The sequence below is a fragment of the Oratosquilla oratoria genome, chromosome 2 (assembly GCF_046742065.1).
Source record: "Oratosquilla oratoria isolate Oo_2021 chromosome 2, ASM4674206v1, whole genome shotgun sequence".
In the NCBI taxonomy this organism is placed as follows: Eukaryota; Metazoa; Arthropoda; class Malacostraca; order Stomatopoda; family Squillidae; genus Oratosquilla; species Oratosquilla oratoria.
In genome coordinates this window covers 28197292-28212441 of record NC_134778.1, presented here as the reverse complement: position 1 = coordinate 28212441, position 15150 = coordinate 28197292, and the positions used below count along the sequence as shown (strand labels likewise).

At 36.7% G+C, this 15150-nt stretch overlaps 1 protein-coding gene across 5 annotated transcripts in view; it reads right to left on the bottom strand.

Moving 5' to 3' along the window:
* LOC143037946 (uncharacterized) overlaps positions 1-15150 on the bottom strand; it is a 212025-nt gene that overhangs the window by 182721 nt on the left and 14154 nt on the right. For all 5 annotated transcript variants that reach the window (XM_076206675.1, XM_076206668.1, XM_076206658.1 and 2 more), the window contains 2 exons: positions 11614-11820; positions 10945-11082 (listed from right to left, as the gene is read on the bottom strand). In XM_076206675.1, coding sequence (XP_076062790.1) covers positions 10945-11082; positions 11614-11808 — 333 coding nt within the window. In that variant the 5' untranslated portion in view covers positions 11809-11820. The remainder of the gene's footprint in view (positions 1-10944; positions 11083-11613; positions 11821-15150) is intronic.

The following is a 15150-nucleotide window of genomic DNA, read 5'->3' as shown; positions in this document are numbered from 1 at the left end:
ACATAAAAAGTACTAACATTACCAAACATTTTATGATTGTTTCTCATTGCTAATAATTCTTTGTTTTTATATCTATAAAAAAAAATCTATATGTCAAAACATGGGCTTAAGTGTGGAAAAATAGGTAGAACTGACACCAGACTTATGAATATGATCATTTATAGGTTAGTTTTATAAAAAATAATTACATAAACAAACTTTTTTTTGTTGATTCTTATAGCTAATGCCCTTGCCTTCATTTTTTACATCTATAAAAAAATTCTCATTTGATACCCCAGAGGTCAAATTGTGACCTTAAATTTTGTTTTTTGTATAACTTTTTTTTCATCCTAGAGCTTTAAAACCTGTATATTTGAATTCCTTGGCTTTTTCTGATTCTAAATATATATACATATATGCAATTCTGATCATTATTAACCAAGTTATGGGTCACTGAAAACATATGACCTCACACGCGACCTCAAATTTCCCGAGGTCATATCTTTTGAACCGTTTGTCCAATTGATCTAAAAATTTCAGAAATGGATTCAGGGCCCACAATTTCCCTCTATACTAAATTTCAGCAAAATCTGAGAGATGATGGTGTTAAGCACTGGTTGATCTGACAGAGAATGTCCCTCTGACAGGTAATCATTTAGTTTATTTAATCCTGAGATCAATCTATGTTAGTATAAGCCACTCTTAATTTATTTCCTTCATTTTGCTTTCTGTTCCTTTCCTTTCCCTTACCATACCAATAGAACTCCTTTTTTCTCTCCGTTCTTTTTGCATTTTTCTTTAGCTTCAGCTCTTAGTATCTTCTCTCTTTCTCTTTCCTCAACATTTTCTCTTTTTATCCATATATTGTGACAGTGTTCACTTTTTGCTAACTTTCCTGATTTTGCTAATATGTCTTCTGTTACCATTTGTGACCTTAATTTTATCTTTAGTGGTCAATTTCTTTCTTTTCTGTAATATCCCATTCTATACACTTCATCTATTTCCTTTTCTATTTCTTGATCTCCATCTTGTACTTCTTTTATAATTGTTCTTGTTATTTCTTTCTCTTTTTCTCTCAAGTACCTAACCTGACCGCATTTTTCCTTTAGTCTATATACAGGAGTCCCTCAAATAATGCGGGGGTTAGGTTCCTGAAATTACCACATATGACCAAATCCGCGTATGCTGACTTTCCATATTAAATACCGAGAACCGTATGTATGTGAATGTGTACATGTGTGTGTGTGTATTTACCTAGTTGTATTTTACGGGAAGGGGAGCTATGCTCGTGGGTTCCCGTCTTCATATCTCATTTTATCTAAACTATTTTTAAATTCATGTATTGTTTTTGCACACACCACTTTCTCATCTAACTTGTTCCAACTGTCTATTACTCTGTGAGGAAAGCTGTTCTTTTTCAAATCTCTTCTATAGCTGTCTTTTTTTATTTTCTTTCCGTGTCCTCTAGTATTTCTGTCATCCCATTTTATCAGATTCTCTCTGTCAGTAATTTCTATGCCTTTCATGATTCTGTAAATAGCTATCAAATCTCCTCTCTCTCTTCTTTGCTCTAGTGTCTGTAGTTCAAGTTTTTGTAGTCTCTCTTCATATGATAGTTTTGAGAGTGTTGGCGCCAATTTTGTAATTGCTCTTTGTATTCTTTCAAGTTTTTTTATGCATTTTTTTTTGTACTTGGTGACCATATCGTTGCTGCATATTCCAATCTTGGTCTTATCAGGGTGATTAGGATTTTCTTCACCATTTCTTCATCCAGGTATGTAAATGCAACTTTGATTGTTCTTATTAGATTATAAGTTTCTCCAAAAATCTTATTTATATGTTTCTCAGGTGACATATTATTCATAACAATGACTCCCAGGTAATTCTCATTTTCTACTTTTTTTATTCCTTCTTCTCCCAATTTATATGCTCCTGTTATTCTGTTTTTGCTTTTTCCAAATTCCATTATACTACACTTTTTTGTATTGAACTCCATCTCCCACTTCCTACTCCATTCTTGTACTTTATTTAGATCTCTCTGTAGTGATTCACAATCTTCTTCAGTTTTCACTCTTTTCAGTAGTTTTGCATCATCTGCAAAGAAGCTCATATAGCTTTCTATTCCTTCATCCATATCATTAATATATATAGCAAACATTATTGGGGCCAGAACTGTTCCCTGCGGAACACCGCTTATTATTTCATCCCATTTTGAGTGCTGATTTCTTATCACTACTCTCATTTTTCTTTCTTGCAAAAAGTCCTCCATCCAATTTAGTAGTTTGCCCTGTATTCCTCCTTCAGTTTCTAATTTCTTAAGCAACTTCTTATGTGGTACTTTGTCAAAAGCTTTCTTTAGATCTAAAAATGCACAGTCCGCCCATCCATCTCTTTCTTGTATTATATCTATTAGCCTTGAATAGAAACATATTAAATTGGTGACGCATGATCGTCCTTGTCTGAATCCAAATTGCCTTGGATTTAACACTTTATTTTTTTCTAAATATTTTACCCATCTACTTTTGATAATTCTCTCACAAATTTTTGCTATTGTACTTGTTAGAGAGACTGGTCTATAGTTTGTAGGTTCTTCTTTATTTCCTCCTTTATATATAGGTACTATATTTGCTTTTTTCCAATCTTCTGGAATTTTTCCTTCTTTCAAGGAACTATTTAGTATGCTATGTATTTTGTCTGCCAGTTCATTCCTGCATTCTTTCAGTATCCAGTTTGCTATTTCATCTGGTCCATGCGATTTTCTGACATCAAGATTACTCAAGTGTGTTAATATTTCATTCTTTGTTACTTCTATTTCTTCCATAGGGGGGACTTTCTCTTTCCAATCACTCTCTTCAGGTTGTATGTTCTCCCTTGTAAACACTGATTTAAAATGTTTGTTCATAATTTCCGCCATTTCCATTTACTCAGTGTATTCAACTCCCTCCTGTCTTAATTTCTCCAAGTCTTGTTTGTTTTTCAGTTTATTGTTTACAAATCTGTAGAATAGTTTTGGTTGATCTTTACACTTTTCTATGATATCTTTTTAATATTTTCTCTTTTCCTCTCTGCACATTTGTACATATTCATTTCTATAACCAGTATATATTTTCCATTTTTCAGGTCTTCTGTCTTTTTTCCATCTGGTCCAGGCTTTGTCTCTTTTGTCTTTTAACTCCCTACAGCTTTTGTTGTACCAGCATTTTACATATTCTTTTTCTTGTTTTTGTCTTGGGACATACTTTTCCACTCCTTTTTTGTAAATTTTTGTCAAAATATTCCATTTCTCTTCTACTGTTGTTTCTTCTTTGTATATTTCTTCCCAGTTTTCCTTTTGAAAGAATTCTCTTATTTTATCAAAGTTTGTTTTTTCATACATCATTCTTCCTTTTCTGTATTGTTCATTTCTTTTCATATATTTTTCTTCATTAAGTTCCAGTTCAATCAATATGTGGTCACTTTTACTTATTGGTGTTTTATATTCAATTTTGTCCACTATTCTAGGTTCGGATGTAATTACTAGGTCTAGTCTCGATGGTTCTTCTTCATTTCTATACCTAGTGTTCTCCTGTATCCATTGTGTCATTGTATGGTCAGTAACTATCTCAAGTAGAGCGTTTCCCCATGAGCCGTCTCCACCCTTTACTGTCATTTCTTCCCAACAGATTTCTTTGCAATTAAAGTCGCCCATCATAACTATTTTTCCTCCCTCTTCCATTATCTTGTTTAATGTTATCTTTGTGTCCTCTAACATACTTTTATGTTCACTCTCTTCCCATGAGGCTGTTTTTGGGGGCACATAATTTATCACAAACTTTCTGTTCTTCTTATCTCTGTCTTCTACTTCCATCATTATCATCTCTACTGTATTCTTTCCATATGTGACACACTTCACGTTTATATCCTTCTTAGTCAGGAACATAACTCCACCCCCTTCCTTTTTCACTCTGTTTCTAATCCAATAATTGTATGCATCATGTCCTACACTGTTGGGTGGTAGTGGACCTTTTAATTTTGTTTCTACAATTCCCATTATGTCTGGTTCTTTTTCTTTCAAATAATCATTCAGCTCATTCAATCCTGTTATTAATCCATCTATATTTGTATAAGACACTCTTAGTTTTCTGCCACTTCCATTGTGTTCTCTGTTTCCCTTTTGTTTTTCTCTTGGATGTCGACTTTCTTTAGTTTCATATTCACTACTCTCCAATAGAATCTCTCTTTTTCTGACTCGGTTCTTATCTCGTTTTTTGCCTTTGCTTCAAGTCTTTTCTGTTTTTCTTCCTCTCTTTCCTCTTTATTCATTTCCCTTTTTATCCATACCTTTTTATATTGTTCACTTGTTGCTAGTTTCCCCTGTTTTGGATAAGATATTATCAGTCGTAGTTTGTGACCTGAATTTAATCTTAATTGGTCTGATCTTGTCTGTACTATATTTCCCTAGCCTGAATTTCTCTTCGATTTGTTTCATTATTTCTGGTTCATCTTCCTGAAATAATTCTAGTAAATTTCTTACTTTTTTATTTTCCTCCTTGATTCTTGTGGTTCTATCTGGGTTATGTTTCTCTTCCATTCCTAATATAATTATACATTTCTTTTTGTCTGCTAAGTCTCTTACTATATTCTCCTTCTGTCTCATCACTTTAATAACCGAGTTTTCAGTTTGTTCATTCATTTGCTGTCTGATTATGTCAGTGAATGCAACTTTGCTATTTTCTTGAATTTTTTTCCAACCCTCCTTGTTCTCCTTATTATTCTCCTTTAAGACTTTATTCTCATCTTTTACTTCTTTTAACTGTTGTTTTAATTCTTCAATTTCCTTAGTTAAGTTTTTGTTCGCCTTCTCTAGTTCTTCCAATTTTTCAACTCTCCGTATAATTTTGTTAACATCACCGAACCTACGCTCCAAGTCCTCGATCATCTTATCGACCTTCTCTTCTAGTCTTGTCAGTCGGGGGGGTTTGTGTCCCCCCCACCCTCTTTAAATCCCTGGAAAATATTCTCATCACTTTCTACTGTATTGCTCTTATCTATGCTTCTAATCTTTACATTTTTATTAGACATTTCATCGTCGCTCAGCTGATCGGGGGGTCTTTTGTTTACCTTTCGCCTGTCTGCCTGGGCCAAGTCTACTCCCTCCTCATTTCCTTCCATTTCCCTCAGTAATCCCTCCCCTTTTCCTCTTTCCCTACTTTCCCACTACTCCACGAGCAATTTCCCCCCCCAACCCTGTAAAAACACTAGGCACTTCTCTTTGCGTTGGAATCCACAGACTTCAGTTTTCTTCAGAATGTCTTCTAAGCCGTCCATTCGTTGAAGTGTATTTACCTAGTTGTATTTACCTAGTATTTTACGGGAAGGGGAGCTATGCTCGTGGGGTCCCGTCTTCATATCTCATTTTATCTAAACTATTTTTAAATTCATGTATTGTTTTTGCACACACCACTTTCTCATCTAACTTGTTCCAACTGTCTATTACTCTGTGAGGAAAGCTGTTCTTTTTCAAATCTCTTCTATAGCTGTCTTTTTTTATTTTCTTTCCGTGTCCTCTTGTATTTCTGTCATCCCATTTTATCAGATTCTCTCTATCAGTAATTTCTATGCCTTTCATGATTCTGTAAATAGCTATCAAATCTCCTCTCTCTCTTCTTTGCTCTAGTGTCTGTAGTTTAAGTTTTTGTAGTCTCTCTTCATATGATAGTTTTGAGAGTGTTGGTGCCAATTTTGTAATTGCTCTTTGTATTCTTTCAAGTTTTTTTATACATTTTTTTGTACTTGGTGACCATATCGTTGCTGCATATTCCAATCTTGGTCTTATCAGGGTGATTAGGATTTTCTTCACCATTTCTTCATCCAGGTATGTAAATGCCACTTTGATTGTTCTTATTAAATTATAAGTTTCTCCAAAAATCTTATTTATATGTTTCTCAGGTGATATATTATTCATAACAATGACTCCCAGGTCCTTCTCATTTTCTACTTTTTTTATTCCTTCTTCTCCCAAATTATATGATCCTGTTATTCTGTTTTTGCTTTTTCCAAATTCCATTATACTACACTTTTTTGTATTGAACTCCATCTCCCACTTCCTACTCCATTCTTGTACTTTATTTAGATCTCTCTGTAGTGATTCGCAATCTTCTTCAGTTTTCACTCTTTTCAGTAGTTTTGCATCATCTGCAAAGAAGCTCATATAGCTTTCAATTCCTTCATCCATATCATTAATATATATAGCAAACATTATTGGGGCCAGAACTGTTCCCTGCGGGACACCGCTTATTACTTCATTCCATTTTGAGTGCTGATCTCTTATCACTACTCTCATTTTTCTTTCTTGCAAAAAGTCTTCCATCCAATTTAGCAATTTACCTTGTATTCCTCCTTCATATTCTAATTTCTTAAGCAACTTCTTATGTGGTACTTTGTCAAAAGCTTTTTTTAGGTCTAGAAATGCACAATCAGCCCATCCATCTCTTTCTTGTATTATATCTATTGGCCTTGAATAGAAACATATTAAATTGGTGACGCATGATCGTCCTTGTCTGAATCCAAATTGCCTTGGATTTAGTACGTTGTTTTTTTCCAAGTATTTTACCCATCTACTTTTGATAATTCTTTCACAAATTTTTGCTATTGTACTTGTTAGAGAGACTGGTCTATAGTTGGTAGGTTCTTCTTTATTTCCTCCTTTATATATAGGTACTATATTTGCTTTTTTCCAATCTTCTGGAACTTTTCCTTCTTTTAAGGAACTGCTTATTATGCTATGTATTTTGTCTGCCAGTTCATTCCTGCATTCTTTCAGAATCCAGTTTGCTATTTCATCTGGCCCATGCGATTTTCTGACATCAAAATTACCCAAGTGTGTCAATATTTCATTCTTTGTTACTTCTATTTCTTCCATAGGGGGGACTTTTTCTTTCCACTCAATCTCTTCAGGTTGTATATTTTCCCTTGTAAACACTGATTTAAAATGTTTGTTCATAATTTCTGCCATTTCCATTTCCTCAGTGTATTCAACTCCTCCTTGTCTTAATTTCTCCAAGTCTTGTTTGTTTTTCAGTTTATTGTTTACAAATCTGTAGAATAGTTTTGGTTGATCTTTACACTTTTCTATAACATCTTTTTCATATTTTCTTTTTTCCTCTCTGCACTTTTGTACATATTCATTTCTATAACCAGTATATATTTTCCATTTTTCAGGTCTTCTGTCTTTTTTCCATCTGGTCCAGGCTTTGTCTCTTTTGTCTTTTAACTCCCTACAACTTTTGTTGTACCAGCATTTTACATATTCTTTTTCTTGTTTTTGTCTTGGGACATACTTTTCCACTACTTTTTTGTAAATTTTTGTCAAAATATTCCATTTCTCTTCCACTGATGTTTCTTCTTTGTATATTTCTTCCCAGTTTTCTTGTTGGAAGAATTCTCTTATTTGATCAAAGTTTGTTTTTTCATACATCATTCTTCCTTTTCTATATTGTTCATTTCTTTTCATATATTTTTCTTCATTAAGTTCCAGTTCAATCAATATGTGGTCACTTTTACCTATTGGTGTTTTATATTCAATCTTGTCCACTATTCTAGGTTCAGATGTAATTATTAAGTCTAGCCTCGATGGTTCTTCTTCATTTCTATACCTAGTGTTCTCTTGTATCCATTGTGTCATTGAATGGTCAGTAATCATCTCAAGTAGAGCATTTCCCCATGAGTCATCACCACTCTTTACTGTCATTTCTTCCCAGCAGATTTCTTTGCAATTAAAGTCGCCCATCATAACTATTCTTCCTCCGTCTTCCATTTTTTTAGTTAATGCTATCTTTGTGTCCTCTAACATACTTTTATGTTCACTCTCTTCCCATGAGGCTGTTTTCGGAGGCACATAATTGATCACAAATTTTCTGCTCTTCTTATCTCGGTCTTCCACTTCTATCATAATCATCTCTACTGTATTCTTTCCATATATGACACCTTTCACGTTTATATCCTTCTTAGTCAGGAACATAACTCCACCCCCTTGTTTTTTCTCTCTGTTTCTAATCCAACAATTGTATGCATCATGTCCTACACTGTTGGGTGGTAGTGGGCCTTTTAATTTTGTTTCTACAATTCCCATTATGTCCGGTTCTTTTTCTTTCAAATAATCATTCAGTTCATTCAATCCTGTTATCAATCCATCTATATTTGTGTAAGACGCTCTTAGTTTTCTGCCACTTCCATTGTGTTCTCTGTTTCCCTTATGTTTTTATTTAGTATGTCGAACTGCTTTATTTTCATGTTCACTACTCTCCAATAGAATCTCTCTTTCTCTGACTCCGTTCTTTCCTCGTTTTTTGCCTTAGCTTCAAGTCTTTTCTGCTTTTCTGCCTCTCTTTCCTCCTTATTAATTTCTCTTTTTATCCATACCTTTTTATATTGATCATTTGTTGCTAGTTTCCCTGTTTTGGATAGAATTTTCTCTGCCGTTGTTTGTGACCTGAATTTAATCTTAATTGGTCTGGTCTTATCTGTACTATATTTTCCGAGTCTGAATTTTTCCTCAATTTCCTTTATAATTTCTGGTTCATCTTCCTGGACTAATTTTAATAAACTGCTTACTCTTTCATTTTCCTTCTTGATTCTTGCGGTTCTATCTGGGTTATGTTTCTCTTCCATTCCTAATATAATTATACATTTCTTTTTGTCAGCTAATTCTCTTACTATATTCTCCTTCTGTCTCATCACTTTAATAACTGAGTCTTCATTATGTTCTTTCAATTGCTGTTTGACTATGTCAGTGAATGAAACCTTATTCCCTTCTTGGGTTGTTCTCCAATTTTTAGCTTCTTTAGCTATTTTCTCTCTGTTTTCATTACTATTCTTCTTCAATTTCTCATTCTCCTCCTTTACATTTCCTGTCTTTTTAGGTCCTCTATTTCTTCAGTTAAGTTTCTGTTAGCCTTCTCTAGTTGTTCCAACCTTTCAATTCTCTGGAAAATGGAGTCTACATTACCTAACTTACGTTCCAAGTCCTCGATCACCTTATCAACTCTCTCCTCTAGTCTTATCAGTCGGGGGGGGGGGGGTTGTGTCCCCCCCACCCTCTTTAAATCCCTGGAACATATTCTCGTCACTTTCTTCTGTATTGCTCCTCTCTATACTTCTAATCTTTACATTTTTATTAGACATTTCATCCTCACTCAGTCTTTTGTTTACCTTTCGCTTGTCTGGCTGGGCCAAGTCTACTCCCTCCTCATTTCCTTCCATTTCCCTCAGTAATCCCTCCCCTTTTCCTCTTTCCCTACTTTCCCACTACTCAAAGGAAATTTCCCCCCCACCCTGCAAAAACACTAGGCACTTCTCTTTGCGTTGGGATCCACAGACTTCAGTTTTCTTCAGAACGTCATCCAAGCCGTCCATTCGCTGAAGTGTGTGTGTGTGTGTGTATGTGTCTGTGTTCACATGTACAAGTAAGCATGTACGTGCGTGTGTCTGTGTTAGTATTTGTGTGTACATGCACGCACATTCACAACATACACTGGTTGTCTAACATGTGTCTACGTGTGCGTGTATATGTCTGTTTTTGATCTCCCAAACCACCACCACCAGTAACAACAAGAACCTCATAAGAGAAATTAAGATACAGTACAACAAGCACAGTCATTATCAGACTTATTAGTTGTGTTCCAAACGAAAGAAACATTACACTTCAACAGGTTAGGGCGGTAAAATTTCACGATAGCACAGTGCAGGTGGTGAAAACAACAAGCTAAAGCTTGTTGGCTACCCCCCTACTCCCCCTTTCCTCCCCTCCCTCCCTCCTGCATCAGTATCCGGAGGTTGACACGTAACCGCAGGCAGCCACCCACGGCTATCCCCTCACCCCACACCCTTGTTTGAGCAGTTCCCAGTGTACATAATGACCGCGTTATATGAAGATCGACTGTATATGGTCAAATAAAAAGCAGTCACTACAAATGTTTGCGATGTTGCCGCGTGTGTGCGTATGCGTGCCCGACTCGGCGCGAATTTTAAAACAGTTCTCTACATTTGAGATGGTTTTGAAATAAAATCCGCGTATGATTGAATCCGTGTTATTCGAATCCGCGTTATTTGAGGGACTCCTGTACTATAATACACTTTTTCTTATCCATTGTATCTCTAACCCAATCTGCTTTTTCTTTGATTACTTGAATAATTGTGTTTTTTGCATTCTCCTACATTTGTTGTACTACTTTAAAAGTTACCTTTTCAGTTTATTAGTTTTCTTTCCATTCTTTTTTAATCTTTAGCAAATTCTCCTCTAATAAATTTTCCACAATTTTTTCAGGCATTGCCTGTATTCTATCATTTACCTCTTTTTTTTTAAGTCACACTATTGGTGGTATCCTCAATTAATCTTTTTTAATTCATTTAGCTCGTTATTTATTTCAGAATTCTTTTTCTTTAAATCACACACCTCTTTGTTTACTTAGAGGTATTCCTTTCTTAGATTCATAATCTCTTTAGAGCCATGATTTCTTTATCCCATGAACTCTTGCTGAAACTCATCTCTTTTTCTATATCTATGATTTGACTCAAGTTTTTTCTCTCATATTTACCAAATCCATAAAAAGGTTATTCTTCACTTAACTTTTGGAATCACCTTGGAGTTTCAAGGCCTCTGTTTACATTAAGCTTCAGTTTTGCGCTGTTAGAGGATTCTGCGCTTGTGTCAACATTTGGCTCAATCTTGCCACCATTTTTCCTTGTTCCAACCTGATTCCCTTACATTTTCGCTCAATAGACACTAATAGCACTGCACTAGACCATCTCAGGCAACCCTTCCTACTCAATACAACCCAGGCCTCTTGCTCTCTTGCACTATTGAGAAATTTCGTCTTTTGGATGTAGCTTACTGGAGCACTTGTTGATGGCTTGGTAGCCAATGTAGCACATCATCTGCTCCAGTGAAAACTTTATAGATTTAATACAACTCATGGATAAGCTTACCTGTAAATAATGTTGACAAGCTTTGTCGTATTGTGAATTTTTCATTGCCATGTTGCCTAAATTCTTGTAACATGAATACTTGAGGGCTAAATCCTGCGGCAAAATTCCTCCAACTTCTACATCCTCTGAAGGACAAACCTAAAAGAAAAAAAAGACCATGCATGCATCCTATAATCAACCAAGTTCCATGGGATGTGAAAGAATATAAAACCTCGAATGAAGTTGTATACACATTTTCACCTAGCTTAGTGTTACAGGAAGGTGGTTCTCTAAGATGCATATCAACAAATACATCCCTTCTATCTTCTTCAAAACCCATCAACACTCTCACAACTGGTAATCGCTCCTACTATTACTTTAAGCCAACAAAACAGAAACAGTCCCACACTAACACAAACAATAGTCCAATGTTTCTTTCCAGAGAGATCTATGAGAGGGACATACATGTTCAAAACTCATTTCACGTCCACCCCATCTCAGCACCTTGTTGACAAAGATTCATCTCTACCTCATATCACACCATTTGTGTCAACAGCAAAGCAGTGAGGCATAGCACTTCCATGGCATGGCCTGACAACCAAAGCTGGTTTACCTCCCTTGCTTCATAAACATTCTATATGAAAAACAAAAATAATGATTATACCAAACAGCTTCATAAGGTACCAGTACCTTTTCAATGCAAGGGTTCTCAAGAACTTCTTGAAAAAGTTTTTCTGCCTTTGAAAGATCATCCTTTGCCATATACATAATGGCATCCTTGTAGCACTTGGCTGCAGCTGCCTCCAAGGCTTCACGTGTTGGGCCAACATCTTCTTCATCACTGCTCCCTGCTGATGAGTCATTCAGTGCAGCAATCCGAATCATGGTGACTAGTTTCTGTAAAACAAGAGGCAAACAATGGAACTTCTATGAGGGGTGTTCAAAAAGTTTTGCAAGTATGTCTCACAAAAGACCGTCTTTGGAATGAGGTGGCAACTGTGACAGTGTGGTGTGCCATCTATTGGAACAAAATGGAACTCAGGAGACATATGTCGACTGCTATTTAGTGCATTACCAGGAGGCAGAACATACACTACTCCTACACTCTGCCTGAAAATGGCCTTGCCGCACAGAACTGAATGGAGATTCTATGTTTTCATGAGGATGAAGCTCGGCAAGGATGCAAAGCAGATTCAAGCTGACCTTAACCAAATTCTAGGTGGGCATTGTCCTTCATACTGCACAGTAGCAGGATGGGTATTGTCTTTTAAGAATGGGAGTCATTTGAAGATGACCCACAAACTGAGGAAAACATTGCTGCTGTCAGACAAATGATCCACAAAGATAGGTAAACAATGATTGCTCTTATTAGTGATGATCTGGGACTCTCTACTGGTATCATCCTATTGTATGTCCATTTCATAAATTTATGGCAAAATATTAAACCTTAAGAATTAGGAAAGTAAAGCATAATTGAAAGTGTGTATGTTTGTATGTGTAATTATTCTCGAAGTTTCCGTGAGAGTTGTAGTGATCGCCATTCTTGAATGCTTAATTATTATTTCAATTCTTGTAATGTGAAAGTGGGATGAATGTGTAATAGGATATCTTTGTACATATATCTATATTATTATTGAGGAGTGGGAGGGAGTAAAGGATAGAGTAGAACTAGGAGTGGAGGAGGAATGGGGATGGTTCAAGGAGGGAGTCATAAGGTGTGTAAAGATGGTGTGTGGAACAAGGAGGATAGGAGGAAATAGAAGGAAGGGTAGTGAGTGGTGGGATGAGGAAGCAAAGAAAGTGTAGAAGAGAAGAAGCAGGCATTCATAGATTGGCTACAAATTAGGACGAGGGAGTCATATGAGAGGTACAAAGTAAAGAGAAGGGAAGTTAAGCATAAGATAAAGGAAGCAAAGAGGAGAGCAGATGTGAAATGGGGGAAGAGTATGACAGAAAATTTTGAAAGTAATAAAAAGATGTTTTGGAAGGAAATTAAAAGAGAAAGAGGAGGCGAATCAAGTAGAGAAGAAAAGGTAAAAGGTGCAGATGAAGAGATGATAATGGAAAAGATGGCAGTGAGAGGAAGGTGGGCAGAGTATTTTAGGGAGTTGCTAAATGTGAAGGAGGATAGGGAGGGAAAGGTAGTTGCAGTGGGAAGCGCTAAGAAAATGAGAGTGATGAGTGAGGAAAATGGAGGAGAAATAAGGAAGGATGAAGTGAAAGCAGTTGTTAAGATGATGAGAGCAGGTAAGGCACCTGGGTTGGATGGATGCCATGCAGAATGTCTGAAGAAAGGAGGTACAGTTATGGTGGACTGGCTGGTGAGGTTATTTAATGTTTGTTTAAGAGAGGGTAGAGTGCCAGAGGACTGGAGGAGTGCCTGTATAGTTCCGCTTTACAAGGGAAAGGGGGACAAGTGTGAGTGTAGTAGTTTCAGAGGGATCAGCTTGTTGAGTGTAGTTGGGAAGGCTTATGGGTGGGTCTTGATTGAGAGGATTAGGAAAGGAAAAGAGGGAGTAATTGGTGAGGAACAGTGTGGGTTTAGGACAGGTAGGGGTTGTGTAGATCAGATTATTGTGGTAAGACAGATATGTGAGAAAGCTATAGGAAAAGGTAAGGATGTTTTTTGGGCTTTTATGAATCTGGAAAAGGCTTACAACAGAGTAGACAGGAAGGCACTGTGGGAGATACTGCAGATATATGGGATTGGAGGAAAGCTGTTAAGAGCAGTCAAGAGTTTTTACAAGAGTAGTAGAGCTTGTGTTAGGATTAGAAATGGAGAGAGCGTATGGTTTGAGGTAAAGGTGGGACTTCGTCAGGAATGTGTTATGTCGCCCTGGCTGTTCAATCTTTACATGGATGGGGTGGTGTGAGAGATGAATCAAAGGGTAATGGATCAGGGGTTGGAGATGATTAAAGAAAATTAAGAAAAGTTGGAGGTGAACCAGTTGTTGTTTGCTGACGACACTGCGCTTATAGCAGGATCAGAGGAGGGATTGAGAAAGTTAGTGACAGAGTTTGAGAAGGTGTGTGAAAGAAGGAAGCTGAAGATAAATGTGGGCAAAAGTAAGGTGATGAGATGTACAAGGGGAGAGAGTGACAGCAGGCTGGAACCACTTCACTACGGGACTTAAATCTCGTGGGCAGCAGCCAATGCCAGCCGTACGACGTGTCGTAATAATACTCGCATCATAAAATATAGTCACGGCTTATATCGATCGTTCTCTCTTTCACCCGTGAAATTTGAAAACCACAGAGAATGGTATTAAGAGCAGATTTTAGAGAATGTAAAAACACAGGGGCGACTACAATAAATATAATCACAACGCCGATATGGCAGCGTCGCGAATCCACTTGCTCCTCATGACGCCTACGTGTGAAAGACTGGAGGAAGTGGATAGTTTTAGATACTTGAGTGTGAATGTGGCAGGAAAGGGAGGAGTGGGGGTGGAGGTAGAATGTAGATTGAGAGAAGTGAGTAAATGCCTTGGTGGATTAAAAAGTGCAATGAGAAATAGACATCTGGGAATGGATGCTAAGAGGAGACTATATGAAGGAGTGATTGTGCCAACAGCACTGTACGGGGCAGAAACATGGAACATGAGAGAGGAAGAGAGAAGGAGTTTGAATGTGTTTGAGATGAAATGTCTGAGAAGTATGATAGGGGTTACTAGGCTAGATAGAGTGAGAAATGAGGAGGTGAGGAGGAGAACAGGGGTGGAAAGGGAGCTGGGAGATAGGGTTGATGAAAGAGTATTAGGATGGTTTGGACACATGGAAAGAATGAGTGAAGAAAGATTAGTAAAAGAAGTGTGGATAAATGAAGGAAATTGAGGTAAGTAGGAAATAAACTGGAAATATATAAGATGGAGTCATCAGCTGATAAACATAAAAAAAAGGTACCCAAGGATTGCATGACCGAGGAGATGAAAGACGTATACAAAAGGTGTAAAAAGAAGATTTTGGATGAAGATAAGGCCCTAGGATGTGAAGTGTGTGAGTATTGGTTTCATATAAAGTGTGAAGACTACGTGTGAGAAGTGTATGACTATATGTCTAGTAAGGAGCAGGGAAAGCAGTTAATCTGGTACTGTAGTTTTTGTCACCATGGGTGTAGCATGTTGCTAAAGAGAATGAAGAAAATTTGAGATAAACAGTTGAAAATGGACAAAGCACAACAGCAAACAGAGCTCACAGTAAGTAAATTAGTTGTTAATGTGAATGAAA